A 17,762-nucleotide genomic window follows, 5' to 3' on the forward strand; every position below is an offset into this window, starting at 1 on the left:
AGCCGAGATTATTGGAGTGCACCCTTAGGGTACTACCCCAAATCTTCACCTAACACGGGTGGCAAAGCAGTGAGGACAGATTGTAGTGTTGTTACATTGAGTATTTGCTTTGCTTTTGTTCAACTAAAACCTTCAAAAGGCTAAACTCCACTAGAACAGCAATTGTAACATGCCAAATATGGATAACTTCAGACAGGAAGCCCTGATCATTTTGACAGTAGATCAACTGAAAGAAATGTGTAAAATCTGGAACCTCCCTGTTAAAGAAAAGAAAAATGAACTGATTACAAGATTGCTGAATAATCAAAGACTGGCTAGTAGGCCTGTCACACCTAATAACCCAGGAAATGTGGAAACTGAAAATGAGGATGTTAATTCAGAGTCCTAACTCTAATGTCTTAGAAGAGTCAGAGGAGGAAAAGAAGTCTCAGGAAGAGAGCCCCTCTTTAACTCAACAGGCCCTTTTGCCTCAACCTGTATCCACTGGGACCCCACCAGGTCCATCACGGAGCCCAGAATGTGTGTCTCTTGAAAAAAATGAGACTTGAATTAGGGTTCAAAAGATTACAAGTCCAAGCTGAAACCAAACACCAACACATCAAACTTGGGGAACTAGAAAATGCAGCATGCTCTTGAAATGAAGAAACTGTCTCTTGAAAACATTTCTATCTCAGAGTCCATAAGGTCTTCCAGCCCAAAGAGGCCTTGCCTGCACAAAAAAGCAGTGAGTATGTATGATGTGAAACTTTATATTTTGGATTGGTTGGGTGCTTTTGAATATAATTATGGGATTCAGGGTCTCGCATGGAATCAGTAGATTCCTTGGCTTTTCTCTAGGCTCCCCCAGGTTGCACAGGATACTGTAATGGAGGTGGGGGGAACTTGAAAAATTGGAGTATGAGAATGTGAAGCTAGCTTTGATGGCTAGATTTGGGAAAACTCCTTCCCAGTACCTTAACATGTTTAGGACCCTCAAAAAGACTGATCGTACCCCTTGGGGAACCTGGGTGTGTGAATGTTTGAAAAAAAATTAGATGGTTGGATTAAGGGTTACAGAGTGAACTCCTTTGAAGGAATGAGAAATCTATTCGAGTTGGAATCTATTTTTTATGCCCGTTAGGGAGAATTCTCAAAAATGTGCGAATTCCCTCCACCTTAGAGATGCCCAGCAACTTTGCTGGATTTTGGGGACCCAAATGCACTCTGTGGTGATTGGCTGGCTGACTGTCCGGCAACGACAGACACCCGGCTGGGTGAGTGACAGCTAGGCTGGAATGAATGTGAGAGAACTGAATAAAAGACAGAAGAGCTTGAAGAGGACGCTTGCTGCACCTCCTGGACCGTTGGTTTGCCCGGTGAAGCCCTGCTGCAGTGACTACTTGCCAAGTTCGCATCGACAGAAGCCCCTGCAGGAACCGGACAGCCGGGAGAGGGACACCAGATTGTGTGCATTACTTTTAAGCTGGCCTAAATCTTTTGGAAGATCCTCTGGACTCCCACGAAGCAGGACTGACTGAGCCTCAGCCCCCCTCAGCAGAGCACGGGACCCCAGACATGAGGACAGTCCACCTTGACAGCCAGGAACCGCACTTACTGCTATTTGCTGTACCGCAAGGAGCTGAAATGAGAAACAGCCACTGTAAGTAAACTTTGACGGTTGCCAGTTTTTAGAATGCCGGTGCAGTGCAGGTATCCCCCCCCTATCCCCCCCCCCCCCCCGACGTCCTCCCTCTTGTCCCCACGACTGAGGCCCAGGAACAGTGACATCTGCAGAGCTGCATGGGAACAGAAGTCACCAGCTGCATCTTTTCTTCTTTACCAAAGTACTGTAAAACAAGTCTAAGAGAACTTACCTCTTACCGTAGAAGTGCTTGCAACTTCCACAACTCACAAGTAATATCAGCTTGTGGCCCTACATTTGATTCTTCTTTTCGTCAAAGACTCCTAAGAACTTGTGCAAAGACTTTTCCATTACTTACCTGAAGTGCTGCATCCTGTACAAAGACTTTTGCCCATTGACTTTGGCTGAGCCTATTTGAATTGAATGACTCTTCTAAGTGCTATCTGAAACTATTTGCCCTGCTTAAGAATATTTGTGGTCTCCTCTGTTCTAATAACCTTTGCTTTTACCAACTTTTAAAGAGCATTCTGAATGCCAACAGTAAGGTATTAATGTCCCCAGCACCCTTGTTACTGAAGTCACCTGTGGGTGTAGGTTGTGTCTGTGGGCCATCCCAAAAGGGCCTTGTCTGAGTGTACAGTATTGAAGTATATTTGTGTGTTACTATTCAATTGCTCCCTTCTAAAGAAGACTTTATAACTGACTGATACATTATTAATTGTTTATGCAAGAAACCTTAAGTCTAAGAGTTTATTTGAATACCTGTAACTGTGAACCTTTGAGTAACTCCACTACAGCTCACATTTCCCCTCTTGAGATACGCCTGGCTGCTCGACACTCTACCAAAACTGTGTAGTACAAGCTTATACCAAAGGTTGGGTTGCCTATAACTGTTGTCATAGTTGTTTGTAGTGTTCCCAGAGGGTACTGCATTCAAACTTTGCCCAACAAGGCCTGCTCTCCTGAGTTGAGACAGCACTTGGCTGACTCTAAAGAGATTGATCCCAAGAAGTTAGTAAAGGCTGCTGACTTGTGGGTGGCCAACAGGGCCACTCGCAAGGATTCTGGGTCCACTCACAAAAAGGATCAGGGGAAGCAACACAAGAAAGATGACAATGAGAATTCTAAAACGTCCCATCCAAAAGACAGCCACAAACATTATTCTAAAAGGTCCCATCCAAAAGACAGCCACAAACATAACAATGGTAAGCCATATGGGAAACCATGTCAGTCTAGTGAAACCTCTGGTGCTAAACCAGAGGGAGGTCAGCAGAAGCCCCCATTTGTCAAAACATTTGGAAAATGTTATGCTTGTGGTTCAACTGACCATGTGAAAGGGGATCCCAGGTGCAAGGGTAAACCTTCAGGGGTCCACACTGCCTCTTTAGCCTTCATCCCTGAGGGAGAAGTTCATATGGCAAGTGGAAACTTTCATCTACTGGCTGCAGACCCCATTGAGTCTCTGCCAGTGTTTCTTTGGTGTCCCCGAGTGTGTGGGTACAACAGAATATAGATGTGTATCACTGTATTCCAGATAATACCAAAGAATATTACATGGACAGTGTACTTGTGGATGGTCAGGAATCCCCTGCTATTAGAGACACTGGGGCCAGCATTACAGTGGTGGACGAAACCTTTTTCAAAACTGAGGATGTTGCGAAGTGTCATGCCTGCGCCGTGGGCGCATACATTGGCGATCACTATGGACGAATTGTTATTCATTTATCTACAGAAAACTCTTGGATCAACCTCTATTCACTTGTTGGACCTTATTTCCCATTTGCGAGACTTTGGTGCCTTTTTATTTTTCCCAACTAACTACAAGTATGCACTTTGTCATAACTATCTATTTCTGGCCATTCCTATTCGTCATCATCGGAACTACAATCCCCAGAAGCCCTAGGGATCAGCTCTGCTTCCACCAGCTCAGGAACAGAGAGGGAGGAGGCAGATTGTATTCAGGTGTGCTTATCCAGGTGCGGCCAATTAGCCTGCCTCTGTGCTGGGCGGTATAAAAGCTGCTGCCTGCATTAAGAGTCCTTCCAGCACCTTTTTGCTTCGAGCTATGTATTTTTGTATGCTGTTCCTGCTCACTCCTGCTTTTGATACAGTGCCCTGCCGGGCTCTCTGCATTGCAGTCGATCATGCTCCGCTGCCTTCTACCTACAGCCTTAGTCTGCTGGGCTTCCAGCCTTGCAGCCTACTTCAGTCCTCGGCAGCCTTCTACAGTCATCGGCAGCCTTCTACAGTCATCGGCCCTGCTCCTCTGGGCTCCCTGCCTTGCAGCCTGCTACACTCTGCTGCCTACTGCCCTAGCCTTTTGGGCTCCCTGCCTCACAGCCCTGCTCCTCTGGGCTCACTCCTTGCCGTGCAGCCTACTTCACTCCGCTGCCCTCAGCCCTTTCCCTCTGGGCTCCCTTCCTTACAGCCCTGCTCCTTTCGGCTTGCCTTTGCTGTCCTGCTCCTCTGAGCTCTCTACCTTGCACCCTACAGTCCTCTGCAATCCACAACAGTTTACCTGCATTTATTACTTTGTTATTGCAGTTCCCCTGTTTCCTGACTGCTGCTCCTTTGCTCCCTTCCTTGTTTTCAACCCTCTGTTCTTTATCCCTATCCAATTCTGTTATACTGCTTTCCCATCATTTCCTTCTGCTAGTTTGCTCATCGACTTCCTTTTTCCTGGATTTGTCTGTTATTGTCTTCTCTTGTATCGTTTGTAGACCCCTTGTACAGAGCTTGTCTGTTGGTTTCCGGCAGGCAACCTCTGCCCCTTCCCTTGTCTCGTTACAGACACCCACAGCTGTTCCCAGCCATGAGCAAACAGCGTGGGCCTCCGTTATAGCAAACTGTGCAGAAAGCTGGAGTTTTTCCTAAGGTCCGTGGAACACTCTTTCCCATATCTGCATACACCCCAAGAGGGAATCCATTCTGTTGTACCTTATTTCCTTCCTACACTTGCCTACTCTTTGTTCTCTTTTACTTTCAGCTGTGTGTGTACTTATCTGTCCACCTTACTTCAGCACAAACACCCAAACCCTACCTGGGTGCCCTGTGCCACTCTTAAGACTGCCATCCGTGACACTAAGGCACCCAAAGGCCCAACTAAGCTTGCTGGAGGCCCTATCCGATAGTTCCAATACTACCAGCTCTCATCAAATGGAACAATATGACTAAGAATACCGGTCAGTGTACAAAATATGGTCCCTGGGAGACTCCTGTTTTGGAATGACTTAAAAGCTCTTGGAGTTATATCAAGCACCCCCCAGGCCTCCCAGTAAAAGGAAGCAGGAGCAGACTAGAAAGGCCAGAGAGCTCACTTTGAATGACTCGCACAGGAAGTTACAGAGATGCCTAGAACTCCCAGTCCACAGGAAGAACAACCTTCTGATCCCAGGAAGAAAGAGACAAAGGGGAAACCCAAGGTCTCAGCCTGAAGAAAGGTAGCACCCCTGTGCACAAAACCAGGGCATCCCCTAGAGGACACCAGTGACTCCTACACAAGCTGAGGCCGAGTGTGAGGTTCAACCAGAGGATGGTGAATCAGCTACTGATGCCTCAGAGGTGGAAGAAGCCCTTCCCCCTGTTGGAGATCTGGATCCTAAAGACCATCCTGAGATGCAGACTGTGCTTGCAGAAGGTGGCCCCTGTAGGGAAGACTTCAGCAGAGGTCAAAGAGAGAGTCCTACTCTTGAAGGACTTCGTCAACAGGCAGCTTCCAAGCTAGAAGGCAAGAACCCACGAAGCACAGGCTGTACTGGGAGGATGGCCTCCTCTACAGTGAGCCTATAGAGTCTACCCCATGGGCATACAGAAGACTTGTAGCGCCTCAGGAGGTGAGACCCCAGTTTCTACAGCTAGCCCATGACATTACTTTAGATGGTCACTTACGTTTTAAGAAGACCAAGGAAAGGATTTCTCTAGATTGCTACTGGCCCAAGATGGGGTCCTGATGCAGAGAAGTACTGTAGAAGCCGTCACACTTGTCAGACTTCTGGCAAGAGTGGAGCCAAGAATGTGGCACCTTTGGTGCCTCTCCCAGTGGTGGGAGTCCCTTTTGGGAGGGTGGGGATTGACATTGTTGGTCCCTTAGGCCCTCTCACAGCTACAGGCAACCGATTTATATTGGTTGTAGTGGACCATGACACCAGGTATCCTGAAACCGTACTATGAGGACTGTTACTGCTCAGGCAATGGCTAAGGCCCTCCTTGGTATTTTTTACCAGGGTTGGGTTTCCTAAGGAGGTTATCTCAGACAGGGGGAAGGGGGCAATTCTATGTCCCATTCCATTACATGCAAGCCATGTGGAAAAACTGTGGAGTGACCTGCAAGTTCTCAACAGCCTACCATCCCCAGAGCAATGGGTTGGCGGAGAGGTTTAACAGAACTATGAGGAGCATGATCGGTGCCTTGGAAGAACCACAAAGAAAGTGGGACCTTCTACTGCCATGCCTTCTCTTTGCTTATAGAGAAGTCCCTCGGGAAGGGGTTGGCATCAGCCCCTTTGAGCTCCTCTATGGTCATCTGGTTAGAGGTCCATTGGCCCTAATCAAGGACGGGTTGGAGAGTGCTCCTTCACTCAAGCCAGTGAGAGTCACTGATTATGTGTTGGCTCTCTGAAGGAGAATGACACACATGGTAACAGAAGCTTCCGATAACTTGAAAGCAGGTCAGGGTCTGGTGAAATAATGGCATGACCAGAAGGCCAACATTGTTGAGTTTACTCAAGACCGACTAGTTCTAGTTATGGTACCGACAAGGCAGAGGGCCTTACAGGACAAATGGATTGGACTCTTGTGGGCAGACTTGGAGAGGGTAATTATTTGGTGGACTTGGACAATCCCAAGGAGGGCCCCCAGGGTCTTTCCCACCAACTGCATAAAGGCCTATGTCTCTAGACCAGAATGCTTCAAGCCTCTGCTCAGGAGGAGGAGGAGGAGGAGGAGGAGAGTGAACCTCAGCCTGAACTCCTCAGGGGACAACCTTTAGATGGAAAGATCGGAGTTCAGCTCTCTTCTGAACTGACTCTGGAACAACAGGATGAGTGCAAAATACTGTTTACACTATCACCAGGCTTGACCCCTTGGGGCCAGCACAATATACTCACTGGTGACTGCCTCCCTGTCAAAAGCAGGGGTTACAGAATGTCAGATCATGTAAGAACCCACATAAAGGAAGAGGTCAACAAGATGCTTGATCTTGGGGTTATTGAGCCATCTAGATGTCCATGGTCTAGTCCTGTTGTACTAGTGCCAAAGGCAGGATCCAAGGAGTTGAGATTATGTGTGGACTATAGAGCTCTTGACCACGACTGATACCCATCCTTTACCTAGGACAGATGAGCTGGTGGACAAACTTGGTTCAGCCAAGTTCCTCAGTATATTTGACCTAACCTCAGGCTATTGGCAAATAACCCCGACTGACCATGCCAAGGGGAAAACTGCATTTTCAACCTCAGGAGGCTTCTACCAGTTTAAGGTTATACCTTTTGGATTAAAGAATGCACCTGCCACATTCCAAAGGATGGTGAATCATGTTCTGAATGTGATGGAGGACTTCTTCATGGCATACTTGAATGGCATTGCAGTGTTCAGCCCTACTTGTAAAGAACATATTGAACACCTGTGATATGTTTTGCAGGCTCTTGAGCATGCCAATCTGACCATAAAGGCAAGTAAACATCACATTGGTCAGAGTAAAGTGGTCTACCTAGAACATGAGGTAGGAAGAGGTGAAATAAGGCCATTGCCTAGCAACATACATGCTGTACAAGACTGGGCCACCCCTACTGCTGGAACTCAAGTGAGAGCCTTCTTAGATCTCACAGGTTACTATAGGAACTTCATTGAGAACTATGGGACATAGCTTCTCCCTTAAATGTGATCTCCTCACCCAAATTCCCCAAGGAAGTCAGGTGGAAGGAGGAGTGCACTAAGGTATTTGAAGGACATAAGAAAGCCCTTTGTCAAGCTCCAGTCTGGAGAGCTCCCGACTACAACCAATCCTTTATTGTACAAACGTATGCTTCCAATACAGGTATAGGTGCAGTTCTGAGTCAGCTGGATGAGAAAGGCAGGGAACACCCAATCTGCTTCATCAGTGGAAAACTGAAAGACCCTGAAACGAGGTGGGCAACCATAGAATGTGAATGTTTGTCTAGTGTGTGGTCTTTGAATAAGTTTAGACCATACTTGTATGGATCTACTTTTATAATTCAAACAGACCACCAGCCCTTGAGATGGTTAATACACATGAAGGGGGAGAATCCTAAATCGTTAAGATGGTCCATCAGCCTACAGTGGTTTGATTTTACCATAGAACTCAGGTCAGGGTGTAATCACCAAAATGCTGATGGTCTCTCCAGAAAGTATGACCGACTGGAGTAAGGAGATTCATCCAGTGGTGGATTAAATCCTCCTGTCCCTTAGTCTGGGGGATGAGTGTTAGGGAGAATTCTCAGAAATGTGCTAATTCTGCTCTACCTTAGGAGACCCCCCCCCAGCTCTTTTGATGGACTCTAGGACTTTTTCATTTTTACCTGGAGAGAGAGACCCCTTTTCCCACTTCGTCATGTATTTTACTGTGATTTTAACTCTGTTCCCTTTGGTGTTTCGAGTCTGACAAACTCCATATGCATATGTTTACATTGTAGCACACAGTACCTTTAGTGTAGTGCTACAGAAGTCTCTCAGATTTCCCCAAAGATTTAACTACCTTTCTAACTACTATTTCCAAGAGCAGTAAAGTGAAATTGACTTTATTTACACCTATACATTTCTAGACACAGCACACACTATCTTACAATAGGGTGCTGGAGGGGTTACAAAGTATCCCCTTTGTCTAGCTTATCATGTAACATTTTTGTGTTACCCTTTCCACGATGAATGGCTGGTGGCAGTGGTTTACTTTTTACTACCATGGTGTGTCTTTACTGCGGGTTACGTTTGCAGCTGCAGTAACCCTTGGGTGCCATTTTTGTCAAAATAGCCCAGGTCTTTTTTGCCATTTCTTTGTGGAAAGGTCCTTCTTGAGATTTACTCTGCGCGCCAAACCAGGTTTGGCACCTTTGTTTGTTTTGCCTTTGGCGGGATTCAAGAGTAAAACCCGCCTCTGGCCCCAGGGTGTCTGGTGGGGGCAGGAAGTGAGGGAGGTGCCCGAAACTCCCTGTGCTTAGTTTCCTAGGAGACAGGAATGCACTCCTACGTGATTGGCCGGCCGGCTGTCCGGCAAGGACAGCCACCCTGCTGGGTGACTGACAACTATGTTGGAATGAATGGGAGCAAGCTGCATAAAAGGCGAGGCTTTTTGGCTTGGAAGGCAGAGTCGACCACTGGACGAGGGAATCTTAAGAAGAACTTGAAGAGGACGCTTGCTGCAATTCCTGCACCGTTGGTTTGCCCGGTAGAAGCCCTGCTGCTGGGCTGAAACTCCAAATTCGTATCGACAGAGAAGCCCCTGCAAGGACGACTTCTCCCTTTAAGTTGGTGGGACCAATCAACTCCAAAGTAAGCCACCTGGACATCCTTCTCGGAGCAGGTTGAATTTCCACAGAGTTGCTGCAGGAAACCAAAATGCCAGGGAGAGGAACACCAGATTGTGTGCGTTGCTTTTAAGTTGGCCAAGAGCTCTAGGAAGATCCTCCCGAGTCCCAGGAAGCAGGACTGACCGAGCCTGAGCCGCCTCAAGAGAGTGCTGGACCCCAGATGTAAGGAAAGCCCATCTCGACAGCCAAGAACCGTGGTGATGCTGTTTGCGGCTGACGCGAGGAGCTGAAACACCGAAGTGCCACTTGTTTGAAGATTGCCGGTTGCTGTCGGTAAACGTTCCATTGCAGTGCAGGGGTCCCGAGAAGTCCTCCCTCTTGTCCCAACGACTGAGGCCCAGGAACACCAGGATCTGCAGAGCTGCAAAGGAACAGAAGTCACCTGCTGCATTTTCTTCTAACTAATAGGTACTGTAAAGTTTAAGAGAACTTACCTCTTGTTGTAGATTTGCTTCTACTCTTCACAAGCATAACAGCTTGTGGCCCCTATATTGATTCTTCTTCTTCACTACAGACTTCTAAACCATTGTGCAAAGACTTTATTCACTTACCTGCAAGAAGTGCTTCAGCTACATAGACTTTTGCCTATTGACTTTGGCCTAGCCGGTTTCACTGAAAGGGTTGGGGAGGGGTGAAAAGTATTTGCCCGCTTAAGAATAATTGTGATGTTTGTTCTAATAACCTTTTCTTTAACACATCGCAGTGCTATTCTAAATGCCAACAGTAACATATCAATGTCTACAGTGTCCTAACTATTGATGTCGCCTGAGGGTGTAGGAAGTGTCTGTGTGGCATCCCAAATGGGTGCGTGCCGATTTAGGAACTGATTCCTTCGTCCAGTGGTCGCCTCTGCCTTCCAAGCAAAAGACCTCGCCTTTTATGCAGGTTTCTCCTATTCATTATCAGCCTAGCTGTCAATCACACAGTAGGGTGGCCAGCCGGCCAATCAGCTTTGGGTGCATTCCTCTAACCAAGGGGGATAAGCACAGGCCGTTTCGGGCAACTCTCTCACTTCCTGCCCCTGCCAGAACTCTTAAGCCAGAGGCGGGCTTCACCAGTGAATCCCTCAAAAGACAAAACAGACAAAGGCACCAAACCTGGTTTGGTAAGCAGAGTAAATCTCAAGAAGGACCTTTACAAGAAATGGTGAAAAAAGCAGACCGGGGCCATTTTGACAAAATGGGCACCCATGGGTGCCTTACTGCAGCTGCGAACGCAGCCCGCGGTAAAAACACACAATGGCAGTAAAAAGTAAACCATTGCCACCAGCCATTAATTGTAGAAAGGGGAACATAAACATTTTACATGAGAAGCTAGACAAAGGGGATACTAAGTAACCCCTCCTGCAGCCTATTGTAAGATAGTGTGTGCTGGGTCTAGAAAGTTACAAATGCAAGTAAAGCCAATTTCACTTCACTGCTCTTGGAAACAGTAGTTATCCAAGAGAAGGGGTTTAAACTTTTGGGAAATCTGAAAGATTTCACTGTGCCACTGGACTGAAGGTGCTGTGTGCCACAATGTAAAAAGAGGATGCCTATGGAGTTTTGTCAGACTCCAAAAACCAAAAGAAACAGTTCAAATCACAGGAAAATACGAGAGAGTAGCAAAAAAGGTCTCGCTCTCTCCAGATTAGAAATCAAAAGTCCTGAAGTCCAGCATAGGTGCAGGGGGTCTCTAACCTAGAAAAGAATTAGCACATGTCTGAGAATTCTCCCTAACAGTAACCACATCTTATTCATAGCAATTCCTATTCATAGCAAAGTCCAAGGATATCATGGCATGGGTACAAATTGCCCACCCACCAGAGCCACAACCCCAAAGTATACGTGCAAAACAGATGGACACTTTCCAGATGGGTGAAACTGCACGACCTAACAATTGTTCAACCTACCCTCACACATCTATAAGTAAAGCCGAGGATACTCCTCCCATGCAACCTTGTCCCTGCAGACAAAAGGATGCCGAGCAGGAAAACCAAGGGACCGGAAACTGCAGCCTGCTTCACAGCACTTGCTCAAAAGGCAGTATACGGGATTGATCCCCCATGGTCCCATCCCAGCCAAGTGAATAAAGTGTCCCACTATGCATGGAGAATCCCACAAGGCAGCGAGGGTCGGGCAATGCAAATTGTCTGAATTGCAACAGCGGTCTCTGCTCACGTTTAATGAGCAGTAACTGGACTGGTAGCATCTCTCGTGCAAGGGTGATCCTTCTCTTCGAAAGCACAAAAAAATCTTCATTACACACCAGGCTTGAACAATCCCCCCCATTACACTGACCCTTGAAGGGTAGAATTTCACTGGCTTCGCCTACAATAATATGCAAGATCGTCCACCTCAATGGAATAGTGATTTTGAATATGACAAGATTCACTGTTAAACAATCATTGAGTTCTACCAGCGACATCTGGACTAGCATCCAACAATGCATGTGTCACTTTGCTAAGTAATAGTCATCATAGCTATTTATAATTATAGCATAAGAGTATGCAGGTCACATTGGGGATTTTATAAAGGCCATGAAACATATCCAACCTGTTACACTACTACAACTGCACTTGACACAATCTGTAAAGGTAGCAACAGAGAGTATGAGAAATGTGTCAAGATTTGGCTCTCTCACCACCACCTTAATCTTCACCAGACAATGATTTGGCGATACCTGTTCCTGCCGGCCCCCAGGAAAATCTACGTGATACTCACATATTTCTCCAAATAGAGAGTGGGATTGTCCATTAGTGCTTTCACCATTCTCATCAGGTAGATCAGAAGCGCCAGATTATTCTGCACCACGTTCACCCGCACCTGGAAGGGGGAAAAAAATGCAAATGTTTAACATAGATTTGAATACACGCAAGGCAAACAACTTCTGGAATGAGGATGATGATGCACACTAGATGGACACCGATAGCACTTGACACTTCAGAAGAATATATAGCACCGCTTCACAACATGCCAGGAGCAGAAACTCTGGCCCACTGGATAAGAGGGAGGGGTGAAAAGGCAAGCAAGTAGTTGGAACAGATATCAAAGTCCACCACCCCCCCCCTCGAAAATAAGATAGTCATGTTAGAGAGGGAAACATTCAAAAAGAGAAATACTCAAAGGTCGAGCTGGCAAAAGGAAGACAGCCAGCATCCCTCTTCCATGGAGTAAGAAATATACACTCACTTGCGTAAAACCACTAGGTAGATTTTTCATTTTTATGCAAAATCTCCTCCACCTGTGAGAGCCCCAGCACTTTTTGCTGGACTCCTGGATTCTCTTGTCTGCTCTGCCGAGTGAGTGGGATATTTTTTCCCCCCTTCACTCATTCCTTTACTCTGACTATTGGAACTGCATTTCAGTATTTTTGTACATACTGTGGTATACGATATACTGTGGTAGGGGTCTAATGTTAGTTGGGGATCTGCTAGATGGGCATCATGGCGTGGTCAGTGGTCTGGCACATGAAGAGAATACCTTGCAGGGACACAGGGTCAGAATGGCAGTAAATTTCCACTGGCGAGGGTGCGTGGGCAAGGACACGTTTGTGGAGATGAACGAGCTATGTGTTTAGTTCAGGCTGGTTTCACATGCAGGGGTAAGCAAATGTGATGAGCAAAAGGGTTTCCTCAATTTTTCATGGGGGCTGTGGTATGTGTGCTGGTTCACATGCAGGACAGTGATCTCAGAGGAAGAGTGATGTGTTAAATTTATTAGCTGTTGTAAATACCTCCGGAGTTTTCCAGTGGGAACGAGGCTGGGGGCCATGTGCTCTGCGCGCTGTACTATCGCAGTGAGGCCTGGTCACCAAGATGGAGTCGAAAGGGGGTACAAAAATGGATGCCCAGTGTCCTGCTCAGTAGTCCCATCTACGCGAATGTCAACCAAAGTTAACATCACATAAGGGCAAGGGGCGAGGGGCAAACCCACTACTGGAGGCACTTGGTCTGAGTTTCTACTGAGAAGTAAAGGATGAGAGGGGCCTGATGGCCCCTCGCTCCCACACACTTGCCTGCACGCCCACCAGCCATCCATCCACCCCCCCTCCCCTATCAAAGGCATTTCGCACCCGTGGATGAGCGCTGCCATGGTGTGCTGTCAGGGGCGATAACGGCCAAGGTGCCAAACACCATGTACACTTCAAAAGGTATCCCACGCCCAGGGGCAATCGCTCACATTGCCTCCTCAGACCCCGTGTCTCCAGGCAGGCCAAGCCTGACGCTGGCCGCCCCCCTGCAAACCACATAATACAACGACATACACACGTCATTCATTCCCAAACACACCCCTGTTTCTAATACTTTATAAACCACTTGATATGTCTCATGAGAACATCTTTGTGCTTTGCAAGTCAACTCCTGAATGTTCTACCTGAGAAGCACTGAGCAGTGCTAATCTGCTCGTCGTCGTGCCATCTGTGACCGCTTCGAGCAAACTCGTCAGTGTGCTATCTGTGGCCATATACCTGTTCTCCTGCAACATACTGCTCGGCCTGCTGAATCCAACTGTTTGTTGGTCAAGGTAAGGCCATGTATCCTAGTCATATTTCGGTCATTTTTAAATTTCTATCTATTTGTGATTAGATTACCCAATAGGGCTATGTTCATTTGGCTCATTGCTATTGACTTGAGTTTCAATTGTTATGCTATCGATAGATCTATTTATTTTCATCTGTGTCAATTGTCATCGAATTGCATCCTTCGGGGGTCCAGTCTATAATGTAAGCATGTTTCCTTCTCGTGCAAGACAGAACATCCAAGGGACGAGTCACATGTTCAGAGTTTAGTCACATCATTTACAAATTTCTGCAACTTATGCAAACACTAAGCCGCACATGATGAACTGGTATAGTTCCGGCGAGTAAAAAAACGTTGCATTGAACATTGTATGGTTCATTTACTTTTGTATCACATTTTTATTCATCAAGATTGTTTAATAATGTCGATATTTACTTTTCAGAATTTTCAACAATGCCTGCCTGTTCGTTTAGCGATTGCCCTTCGAAGACCCATGCTAAATCTGAAGGCACTACAATGCATGTATTCCCGAAAACTGTTAATCGAATAAGAGAATGCGTCAGACATTGCGGATATCCACGGCATGAGCTTGAAAGTAGAGTCAAACAAGTCTTTGAGGGGTGATCGATACCGCATCTGCAGCCGGCACTTTCCCCTCGAACAAGTACGCCACATCTTGGGTAACAAAGAAGAATAAACGGTGAACGACACGAAAATTGCTCGCAAACGCTATTCCCACTCTATTCATCCACATTCTGCCACTGGTGAGTCAAGTATCCGGATTTAGCTTTATGCCTTGCGGTAGTGTGTAGGTAGACGAATGGATTAATTGATATTTTATGTGTTGTTTCCAAATTGTAATACTTTCGACATTGATATGAGTGTATAGCTTTTTGAATAATGACATTTATAAATATATTATTTTTAGATTTCATAACCCACAAACAAAATCTATATATGGGCACAGGGAACTGTACTATATTGCGCATATTCAATAGCATTACTCAAGTATTCTCTCTCCTTACATGTAATTTTAAATATTGGCATTGCATTATCAAACAATAATTTACCTTTACAACTGCTCGACTATCCCTTGAATCTGAAGCAAGAACATCCTACTTCCGTGACGTGTTCGCAGTTATCAACCACTTCTAGCGCGTATCAGGTAATCTTACTTGGCTATTCCGCTAAAGACTTGTTTTATGCATGTCAAGTCATAGTTTTGTATCGTGTGATTATTTTACCAATTGTTTGGTTAGTGCTTTCCAACTGATATACACCTTAGTTGTCGTCCCCTGGTGTTTGTTTTCAGTTATAATTAGTGTTATCCATACTAATGCAAGTACTGCCTTTCAGGGAGATGCTGAAGCGTCCACCACATTGACAACAGCCCTAGATGTTCTTCAGCTGCACGAGTTATGGATACTGACAGCTCCATCGACCGTGATCATCAGGACTGGAACACTGTCATTTGTTCTACACCATGTTTCTTTCGTGGTTAGCCATTGATATGTACCTGTGCGTTCGAACCCAAGTATGTGTAATCCTTACTAATGCAAATACTATGTTTCAGGCAGTTGTTGAAGCGTCAACCCCCGCACTCGATGCAGAGCCTGACATTCAAGTAATTCCAGGGGAAGTGGAAGCAGGACCATGCGGATAGGAATCGGCGCAACAACTTTCGGAAGTGCGCACTACATTTACAACATCCCTAGATATTCTTCAGCAGCACGAGGTATGGATACTGGCAGCTCCATCGAGCGTGATCATATAACGTGATTCCATTGGCTATAATTTCTTCCCTATTAACGCAAGTACTGTGTTTCAGGGAGACGATGGAGCTACCACTACAATCACAACATCCCATTTAGATGATGCAGATGTAAAGAAATCGGAGAAATAAGTCGATTAAATCTGATCATATTTAAATATTCCCCGATTCTTTTAGACAAAGCATCATTTGTGGTTATCTATGTACCTGTGCCGTCGACCCCAAGTGTGTGTATGTTTACAATATTGAAAACCATACTAACGCAAGTACTGTGTTTCAGGGAGTTGCTGATGCACCCTCTCCAATACAATCATTCATGGCAGTCCGTGCAGAGCCAGAGGAATGGATACTGAGAGTTCCATCGAACTAGGTCATCAGAGCTTGAATACTTGTCGTTTGTGATTGTTCTACACAATGTTTAAATCGTGTTTAGCTATTGAGATGTACCTGTGTGGTCATCCTCACGTGCATTTTATGCTAACAATATTGGGATACATAGTAATGAAAGTACTCTCTTTCAGGGAGTCGATGGAGCCTCATTCCGTGCCGTCTATGCGGATACAGAAAATATAGTCGTTGCAGCGCAACAGGAAGGGAAGAGGTGCGGAACTGAATCGGAGCTACAGTATGCAGATGTTGATGGTCGAGTCAAAAAAAAGTTGCAAGGAAAACAAGCAAAAATTAGATTAGTTACAAACAGTTCATAACTTTAGACATTTTTTGTGCTGGGGACTATTTTATGTTTTTTTTCCAGTCAATTGTACTATACTTTATCTTGTGTTTAAACTGAACATCCCTTTTCCAATCTGTCCTCTAGTTACCCGTGGGTGTACGAACTATACATACACAGACAGTGAAGCGAATGAGAGATGTTGCTTGCCAGACCATTTACACTATGGAGGAACTATTAATTCAGACGCCGCGTGTTGAGACTAAAGATGCTCATGTCCAATGGCCAGAACATTAAATGAATGTGTCCGGAGAATCCAGTAAATTTGTAATGGACCGTTGCTACAGTGCGACTGCAACACCACACGAAGATGATACTGAATGTATTGAAGATAGCTCTGAAGTAGTCTCAGATCAATTCACACAATCTACACCCGCCAAAAAATTGCCACCAAAAAAGCTGTCCACATTGTTGTGTTCTCCCATCAATGTTGAAGTAACAGATGTTGAAATGACAGAGAATGAACCAGCAGCAGCATTCCCCGACGCATCAGAACCTGATATCGGAGATATTTCTTTCAATTCTGCCGATATGTCCGCAACGATGCAGTCCGAAACAAGTGTGATGCCGGATGACAGTCTAATGAAAGAGGGCAAATACATAGAATTCAACAGTTGTTCGATGGATATTATAACTATGCTGAAATGTGGGCATTCCGTCCGAGGGAAAATATGTGGGAAGCCATTGATTCATGTGGCTTGTCAAAAACAAGGCAGTAACGTCACAATACATGCCACCTGTAGATTAAATCATACGTTCTCATGGTCTGCACAACCGATGCTGGGGAAACTGCCAGCAGGCAATCTACTTTGTGCAGCTGCATCACTTTTTAGTGGCTCCAGTTTTAGAAAGTTAGAGTCTTTCTTTCAGTTTGTGGGACTCCATTTCATTTCTAAAACGCAGTACTACAAATTCCAACATGATTATCTATTTCCGGCCATTAGTGATGCTTGGAAAATTGAACAATTGTCTCTAGCAAGTACATTCGAAGGCAAACTATTCAGGCTAGCCGGCGATGCACAGTGTGACAGCCCTGGATTTTCTGCCAAGTACTGCACCTACCACTTTCAGGACATGGATAGTAAGAAAATTGTGAGTTCGGTGGTCGTGCAGGTGTCCCAATGTAAATCCCCAGTGACCATGGAGAAACTTGGATTTATAAACTCAGTGGAATATCTGCAATCGAGGGGAATGCACATCAACCTCATAGCCACGGACAGACACGTTTCAATTGCCAAGACAATGAGAGAGCAGTTCCCACATTTTATTTTTTTTAACTTTTCTTTATTGGCAAGAAGTAGTAGCTGGCACGTTACATGTTACAACAACACACATTTCATAATTCAAGAGTGGATGACAATGCAAAGACTACACAGAAGGTTGCACATGTTCATAAAAACAGGTTCATTACAACAGGGCCATTCCTCGTATAGCTTGATCAATCCCCTGCTCAGGAGATGAGGGAGAAGACAGAAGCTCCAAGTCCACCCTGCTGTTCAGGTAACTACAAAACACAGTCCATATATTTTTAGGTCGAGCATTCACCGGCAACATGTTGATATACTCTTCCTCACATATTTGTGTCCAGGTAAGGGCTT

At 45.6% G+C, this 17,762-nt stretch overlaps 1 protein-coding gene across 5 annotated transcripts in view; it reads right to left on the minus strand.

The window, feature by feature from the left end:
- The window catches only part of TAF6 (TATA-box binding protein associated factor 6), a 262,044-nt gene that overhangs the window by 160,171 nt on the left and 84,111 nt on the right, over positions 1-17,762 (minus strand). For all 5 annotated transcript variants that reach the window (XM_069646383.1, XM_069646386.1, XM_069646390.1 and 2 more), the window contains exon 9: positions 11,865-11,966. In XM_069646383.1, coding sequence (XP_069502484.1) covers positions 11,865-11,966 — 102 coding nt within the window. The remainder of the gene's footprint in view (positions 1-11,864; positions 11,967-17,762) is intronic.

The sequence above is a fragment of the Ambystoma mexicanum genome, chromosome 1p (genome assembly GCF_040938575.1).
Source record: "Ambystoma mexicanum isolate Mex_15411 chromosome 1p, UKY_AmexF1_1, whole genome shotgun sequence".
Lineage (NCBI taxonomy): Eukaryota > Metazoa > Chordata > Amphibia > Caudata > Ambystomatidae > Ambystoma > Ambystoma mexicanum.